This window comes from Rhyacophila brunnea, unplaced genomic scaffold (genome assembly GCF_057557595.1).
Source record: "Rhyacophila brunnea isolate RB1 unplaced genomic scaffold, BYU_Rbru_1.0 scaffold_20, whole genome shotgun sequence".
NCBI classification, from domain to species: Eukaryota; Metazoa; Arthropoda; class Insecta; order Trichoptera; family Rhyacophilidae; genus Rhyacophila; species Rhyacophila brunnea.
In genome coordinates, this window is record NW_028232860.1 from 20292983 (window position 1) to 20302125 (window position 9143).

Here is a 9143-nt window from a genome sequence, read left to right on the forward strand (position 1 = left end):
GATGGCACGCAGAAGTGACCTAAGAGATTCAAGATAGTAAAAAGTTAGCATGCCTTGTAGAAAGGCAGTCGGAAAGTAATCGTTTGACGAATTATTAAAAGGAAAATAATTATTTATCATTAAAGAAATTCCTTCTGGACACCTCTAAAATAAGCTTATAGGAAACTTCATAAGGACTACAGATGATAGGCCCATATTCAAGAATACTACCCACTAACAAGACGTGTTATTTTAAGAGAACTTCACACTTTTACACAAGGTTTTCAACAACATCTTTGGAGATAAGTCTTAAAAATTGTATTTTTAAAATTGACAGTTATCCAAAGCTCATTTTCCAATTGGTTCTGTAGTGATTTAAGACTTATTTCCCTTTTTATATAGGTGTATGATAAACTGAGAACGGAAGGGCGGTAAGTAACTTCGTATAAATGTGCAACAACAATAAAATTTCTATTACTATTAGATCTGGCGAAAGGTGGAGGTAGACTGTTAACACAATCACTGCGTACCTTTCAATTAATTTTTAATTACAACATTTAAAAAGATCCGCCATAAATAGTGCACACTAAACTTTGTCAGTCAAACGTATTTGTTTTCATTTAACTAAGACTACAATGAGCAGACTGTTGGTTAATTTTTATATTTCAATTAAACCCTGCGTAAACTAAGCCATAATAAATAACGTGTCAAAAACTAGTCATATATGTATCGTTACACCCCCGAATGGTCCCCATTTGGGTCTAGAAATGAAATGCCCGAACCATTATTAAGCCGACGCATAGTAAGGGTTGATTGCGAAAGTAAATAAATAATGTTAAATATCTAACCGGCAACATTGTCTGAATGCCATTAAAAAAATGAGAACAGCAACGCAGTAAGCAGTGTTAACCTCGCTATCCGCAAAATTAAATTGAAAAGAATTTGTATAAAAATGTAACCATTGGTAGATATTAACGTAAATAAATCTCACCGTTTCCGATTATATTTGTCAGGTATACTTACGAGAAATAAGATAATACTATATTACTACTAATGAATATGTACACACTAACGACAACGACACACTAATTTAATGAAACTTCAAAAACTCACTGACGACATAAAATTAAGCGATCAGTTTAAATTACCTATTTTTTCAAAACATTTATACAGATAAAAAATCATTAGATAAAGGTACTTTTTATTTTTAAAAACAGTCTATATTGATAAATATTCAATTAAACACCATAGAAATTATTTTTTTAAATTATCTAATTATTAATTATTTTGGATAAAGTGCAGTCATGAGTCATGACAACAATATTATGCGCGACGGTGAGCGAAGCCACACGGGCGCTGTGATGTGGGACTGCTGTATTCCGACTGCGAGTGGGAGTGAGGACGCATCAGCTGGTGCTCTCGTTTGACCTAAAACGGTTTTAGGCTTTGCAATCGGAGCTTACCTTAGTTCATACAATTCGATAGACTGGGCGGGGCTACGTGACGTAAAGTCCATATGAAAAAAATTGAGAATTATTTGAAAGATAATCTGACCTTTATTTACATCAAGACCATGGTGTGGTATATTTTTTTAAAACCTTTGCAGATTGTTTTGTAATTATCTGTGTATCTGTGGGCTTCAAATAATCGCCTAGTAAGGAGTCTTCGCCACTGGAATATGGCAGATATAATAATAATATGATGACTAGTTTGCATTCATTCAGCACTTATACCGTCTGTACATGTGCATGGATTTACTGGCACCAATAGTGTATAAATATAACTATTGCGATAATAACTGTTTATACGAAAAATTGCTGACTATCTCGTCTTGCCAATCTCATTCTCTAAGCGTAAGCGAGACGCGTTGTTGTCATTTTATGGTGCTATTTGACTGGCTGTGAAAATAGGTAAATGTCAAAAATGTGCTGCGCGGTGTAGTTCGTATTTTTTCCGTCAGGCTCGCAACCATGGTTTTACAGCGCAGGTGCAGATATCTTACAAGTTCCAACGGTCGCGTGAAATTCTGACATGCATACAATCTTGCAACTTGCATGATAATACGTGTTTACACATGCATTTTCTTGTTATTGCCGCGATAATACGTACTGTCAGCAGTAAATTCGTGCATGTGTAAATGGGGTATAATGCTATGTGGGTCTATTCTATACTTATCGAACACTAAAGTAATAAATAGTATCAAACTTAGGGTAGGTTTGTATCAAAATATTAGCACTTATTGTAACAATTACACGAAGCCGGTTTTTATTGTTGCAATAAGTGCTATATTTTAACAGCACCTATCTTGCTGCTGTTAAAATATCGCACTTATTGCAACAATAAAAACCGGCTTCGTGTAATTGTTACAATAAGTGCTAATATTTTGATACAAACCTACCCTAAGTTTGATACTATTTATCAATTTAGTGTTCGATAAGTATAGAATAGACCCACTGGGATAGCATAGCTGATAGTAAATAGGTACATACAGAATGGTACGTGGTACACCTTCATAATCAGAATGATATTGTTACAAGGTCTAAGGTAAAATAATAATATCCCAAAATATAGGTAGTTAGGTATAATATAAATTAGATAGGTACCTAATTATGGCTTACCTGGTTTTAAACATGTAGGTATGCTATAATAGGTATATGTACAATGAAAACTGAATAAAATAAATGCTAATTGTGATAAATGATTAACCATTCATTTTAGTTTCAATCATGTGTACACTGAACATTGGCTTTTTTATTCTGACCATGTCCAATCCTAATAGGATCATATGGGAAGATTTTTTATTTTTACGAGAAATGAATGTTAGCCACTTGCTCAACCTATTAGTTCCATACTCTGACTCGCAAACACAAATTGAAAAACAATATATTATGTATTTGCCAGACTCAGGATTCGAACCTGGGACCCACGACATCATAAGCCGACGTGTAAGGCACTCGGCCATCATGGGTTTTTCTTTTTACCACCCACGAATTCATCACACCCATTCAATGATTGATCAGTCCAACTGAGAGTCAAATTGACCTAAGAAGCTTTATAGCTCTGAGACGCTGTAGAGTTTTCTGTAACATATTGATCACAATTTGTCAAAATAGTGTAAAAGAAAATTTCATTTCTTTTTCTTCGTAGGTACTAATTAATCTCTTTGGTAGTTTCCTACATTTCTAAAATCTCTTTTTATCTTATGTTTAATATTATATAATACCTAATCAATTCTTGGTGGAAACTCAAAGAGATTGGACTCTGGAAACTCGATATAATATAATAATTGTGAAATCTTTATATTTGAGGTAAAGTTTTCCATAGGTAGAGAATAAAAAAATATCATGGGAAAATAAATTTGAGTAACAACACTGCATAGTTGTCAAAAGTTTAAAAATAAAAATTATATACTTCTGGCAATACTTATTATCGGTGTCAAGTGTGCTTGCAGTTTTGTAGGTTATAGTGGAATTTAAAATTACAAAATTGTTTCTTTATTTTATCTATTAACTGCACTGGAGTGTAGAATTAAAAAATGTCGTCGTGTTTCGGTATTCATTTGGGAAACAGTTCAATCTGTTTAGCAATACACAGAGATGGCAAAACAGATATTGTCGCCAACGACCTCGGCGACAGAGTCACTCCGGCAGTACTGGGATTGAACGACAACGAGTGGGAGATCGGGGCTGCAGCCAAGAGTGCGATGTCAAGAAATAAACCGACCATCACCAACAATAAACGGCTTCTCAACGATGACGTTTCGGAAACAGATATTGAAGCGTTCGTGAAGGCGAGCGATTGCAAGGTTCTCGTCTATGACAATACCGTGAAGTATGAACTTCAACTGCCGAAGAAGATTGTTACTCTGTCGCCCGAAGACGTGACTTCAAAGCTTTACGGTAAAATGTATAGCATTGCTAGTCAAGCCGCACGTATGGAAGGTGAATTGCAAGCTGTACTGGCTACACCTTTATATTGGTCTGAAGTCAGTAGGCAGAGAGCTATGACGGCAGCTGAACTCGCCGGATTTACGGTGCTTCAAGTAATCAGCGAACCGGCGGCTGCGGTTTTAGCCTATGGAATAGGCGAAAGCAAACAACACGAAGATAATTACGTGCTCGTTTATCGGCTAGGAGGCTCGTCATGCGACGTTACCATAATTCGAGTCGTCGGTGGTATTTATTATGTGGAAAAAAGTATACACGACTCCACGATCGGAGGCCAATGTCTCAGCCACGATTTGAGCGATTACATAGCTAGCGAATTTCATCAGAAGTGGAAGTTGGACCCGCAAGAGAGTCGACGCTCTATGAATAAACTTTTCCACTACGCCGACGACTGCAAGCGAGTGTTGTCTTCGTTGAGTTCGTCTCATGTCTTTATAGAATCGCTCTGCGAAGGAGTCGACTGGAGTCAAAACGTTACACGTGCCCGATTTGAGAATTTAATTACACCAAAGTTAACCGCATACATGAATCCAATACATTTAGCGTTAGCTGATGAAAATTTGAAGAATAAAGTGAATAAAATAATATTGTGCGGTGGAAGTATGAAGATCCCTAAAATACAAGCCGCTGTTACGGCAATACTGCCGGACGCCGAGTTGATGATCGGGTTAAGTCCCGATGAAGTCATCGCGCAGGGTTGCGCAAAGCAGGCTGCGCTTCTAGTCGGACTTCCCGAATTAAATTTGAAGGGAGTTAATATTGACGTGGAATGCATAACAACTCCCATACATGCAAAGTATTTCAATGAAGATATTTGCCTGTTTCCGGAAGGGACGCCTATTTATTCAGAAGTGGTGCTGCCGCTGAGAAATGCAATGTGTGAGGACAGCGATAAATTGGAAATATCACTGTACGAGTGCGGTGAATCGGAAACTTTATTAGGCGAATATTCTTTCCCAAAACTCACTAAAAAATCCAACATCCATGCCGCTATGAATAATAAAGAAATAACTGTGAAAGTGTTATAAAGTAGTTGATTATCATCATTTTAGATAAAAAATCTCATTAACTTTATATTGGAGCATATACAGAAAATGAACTCGGCAATATTGTATTATTAACCGGTTCTATGCCTTCTGCGAGTTATCTGTCCGACTTTAAACTCAAATTACTAGCCACTGTCGATTGATTTGGATAATCTAAAAAATTAAACACACAGTGACATCTGTTTGAATAATTATGAAATACTAAGCCACAAATTATCGATATTACAGCGATTTTAGTAAGAGCTTCGCTCTACATTCAATGCGTGTCGTTAAAAATCTCCGGCCTGTCAGATACTGCCATAGTAATGTCGTGAGGCATAGGAAAGGTTAATAAACAAGTATTATTCTGTTATGTGAAATAAACTGAGGTGAATTGTGCGTATTCTTATAATAACCATGGCTAATAACTATTATTGTTTATTTTTTACGCAGAACCTGATTTGCATACAAGATAAGAATTTTTCTGTCTTTAACTTTGCTATTGGGACCTATTCTAGCGTTTGCTCTTATTCTTAACCTTCCCTTTACAATGCTTATAAATTCCTTCCATTCCGGTTGTCACCTTGGGTTACTGTACTTAATATTACAGTAAGTAAAAAAAAAATGTCTATTTTGGCAACACAAATAAATTTAATAAGGTTTCATCATCATTATTTACTATTTTTTTGTGATATTTATAAAATTATTAAAAAGGGCATCAAAACATAATTATTTTGATCATACAAGTATTAATACTATCATAATACTATCTTGATCTCATTCCTACTTTCAAATCTCTTTCTCACAATTATTGAGTATGTCTTTCTTTGTCGCATATACTTTTAGATCTATATTTTTTATTCATAATGGCATGTGACACTCTTGTGCATTTATAATTTATGTCAGTTAAATGAAATCTGATGGATATACCTATATCAATTACAGTCAAACTTGGTTATTACGATCACGGAAATAGCGAGATCTCAGATGTAATGAGGAAACATTCGTTGACATTTTAGTTTATGATTTCTCCATACACTTATTCACTTTTATAACAAGCTACTTCTTGGGTATACTGAGCAAAACTGTTAATGTGTTGATCGTTTAAAAACATTTTCGACCCTAAGCAATAAAATCCGACCGGGCAGTTAACTAGCACAACGCCGCAGGGATCGGATTACGTTTATGACACTAGTTAAGTGTCTAAGTACCTAATTGGTGTTTTTGCCGACAACATTGAAAAAGTATCCACGCATATGGTTGAAATTGCATGTAAAAAATCCAAGCTTTGTGAAGTCAATAGGTACCCACCAGCGCCAGCGGCTCAGCACTTCATTACAATAGACAACTTCTTCTGTAGTTTATGAATGCCATGCTTGTTTCGGGGATTTTTACGATGTTTTTCAGATTTTTTATGTTCTATGCTTAAATAGAACGTGGCGCGAAAAATGTTATATAACGTTATAACGAGAAAATTCAGTCTGTCCCATCTTCCTTGTGATAACCAAGTTTGACTGTAGGTGTATTTACTGAATAATGCTATCGATTTTGAAAATTTAATTTTTAGAAAATTTTTAATAAAGAACAGTTTAATTTCATGCAATATTGATGATTCTAGGAATAGCTGACATTTATGACGAAGTGCTTATTAACTGAAATATTTGCAGTTTAATGGGCTGGGTAACATTACAGTAATGGGAGTGTTAAAGTGGTATTTAGCATCTTAAGCCTAGCACCCACGCATGTTCTTGCTCTACGGTTTTGCTCGATCAAGCATATTGACTTGGAAGCATGGTCGTCGTTGCGTCCACACAGTCGAGCAACTCGACACAAGACGCTGTAAGGCCACCGTCGCACCGCCAAAACCACGAGTGAGAGCGAGGCCACACGAGCCATGCCGGTGCGTCCTCACTCCCTCACTCAAATTGCATCGAGCAAGAATTACAGACCTTCAATCTTTTTTGGATGACGCAAATTGTTCGATGTCGAACAAAAAACCATCGAGCCAGGTGTTACACACGTTGAGACATGTTGGAATGAGCGTAAAACCATCGAGCAAGAACGTGCGTGCCTATTCTTTATTACTCTGACAACGCTCCATGTGTACATGTGGCACTTTTGGCTTTAACAGTGGATACAATAGGTCTGCTGCAATAATACTGCTAAATTGAAATTTTGTCTCATCAAATCTCCGGTTCAAAAATATACCATTGTGACATAATATCATTTATAATCTGCATAAAATTTTCCATGTAATTTGAATGTTAGATAATTAAATTTGTATTTTGTTCTTTTACAGTTTTATTACCATGTATTGTTTTATAAATACAGTGATCTTTATGACTACATAATAAGTAGGTATATAGATTTTTTATTATCTACCCAATCCAACTGCTTATTGCCAAAAAGTAATCAAGTTGTGTATGTAGTACCAGAATGAGGTTTTTAATTTATTTTTCTATAATAAAATTAACTGAACTACAAATTAAATGAAAAATATATTATATAGATAATTACATCTAATCGCCATTTAAAGAAAAAGAATAATAGTACTTAATACTACATAAGACAGTATTGATCATAGAAAGAAAGGTATTGATATTAAAATATCGACATTTACACTGATTATACAAATTTTTTTTGTGAAACAATGATCACTTCTAATTTTCTATAAGTAGATATTATTATCTTCTATAAATCTATACCTACCTATATAGGATATATTCTTATTTATGGTAATCACCAATCGGTAATAAAAATATACCGATTAGGGAAAAGGTAAGGAATGATCCAATATTGACAAAAAAATATCAATACGATCCAGGCGATGGAGGGAGTTTGCAGCGAAGTAAAGAAGTTTTCTGGAAGCGGCCAAGACACGATGATGTTGAATGAATGGGTATGCATTTCAAATTAAATATAATTTATCTTTACATACAAAACAAATCTGGTTAATTTTCAAATGTTCATAGTGTTGTATAAGCCAGTGTTTACCAACTGACGGTAACAGTCCGCAATTAGTTGTCGCCTATTTGAAAATGCATTTGCCAAAAATTCTAAGTAAATCATCATTCAAAAACAGATGTACAGAAATTTGAATACTCTGTGATGGTCAAATATAAGAGGAAGATATAGAAATATTTTTACTTTTGCAAGAATTTATAATTGCTGACAGCCGAAAAGTTATTTTAAATACAGTCAAACTTGGTTATTACGAGGAAGATGGGACCGACTGAATTTTCTTGTTATTATAAGCGTTACTCGTAATATCAGAGAATAGGTATTTTTAAATGGGTCACATAACACAAAAAGTCACAATTCAAACAAAAATACACAATTAGAATTTTATTTTTCCCCAAAACAAGCATGGCATTAATAAACTACAAAAGAAGTTGTTTATTGTAATGAACGCTGGTAGGTACCTACTGACTTCAGCTTGGATTTTTTACATGCAATTTCAACCATATCGCACCGTGAGTGAAAAACCAAGACATCTGCAAATTTTTCAATTTTGAGATTAAATGCAAAACAACTGCAAAAGTCGTGAACTTGACTCAAATGAATGAAACACTGAAGTCCATAAGTAGTAAATTAACCGATATAGCTAATTAAAAAATCACTTTAGTGCATAAACAACGGATGTCCTTTTTGCGATGTTTATGCTCTAAGAAAAATGTTAATAAACCATTATAATAATTCCATAAACATGGAAGTCCAACAAACGTTAGGTAGGTACATATTATCTATACTATAATTTTCGTTTTTCTTTGTACAAATCCACACGCGGAGTCGGATTTCGACAAAATTTGGACAGTAGACGGAGGCCGAAGAGCCGGAGTGCGTGGTTGGGGTCTCGAATTTCAGATTTAACCCCGGGGACAGTTTTACGGTTTTTGCGGAAAAAAAGTCGCCGCGTACAAGGCCTTGAAACGCGGAAGTTAATGCTGCAACCCCCATTTTTTATTGAAAATGTCGCTAGAATGTGTACATTTAAAAAATATTGGCGTTTATTTCAGCTTGATCGGAGGTCAAATGGCAAAGTTAGATGCAAATGACGTGTTACGCGTAGATCGGAATGCTTCACTCACGGACAATTATTAATAATTGTATGTAGTGGCATCAGAGCCGGAGTGCGTGGTCGGGGTCCCAAATTTCAGTTTTAGCCTGTTGCACCCCGGGGACGCATCAGAGC

General features: G+C 35.3%; 1 protein-coding gene across 1 annotated transcript; it reads left to right on the forward strand.

Moving 5' to 3' along the window:
• The first annotated feature begins 3385 nt into the window (after positions 1 to 3385).
• Positions 3386 to 7433, forward strand: LOC147071355 (heat shock 70 kDa protein 14-like). The gene has a single exon (XM_085948195.1). The coding sequence runs from the start codon at positions 3515 to 3517 to the stop codon at positions 4952 to 4954; it is 1440 nt and encodes a 479-aa protein (XP_085804321.1). The 5' UTR covers positions 3386 to 3514; the 3' UTR covers positions 4955 to 7433.
• The last annotated feature ends 1710 nt before the right edge of the window (positions 7434 to 9143 follow it).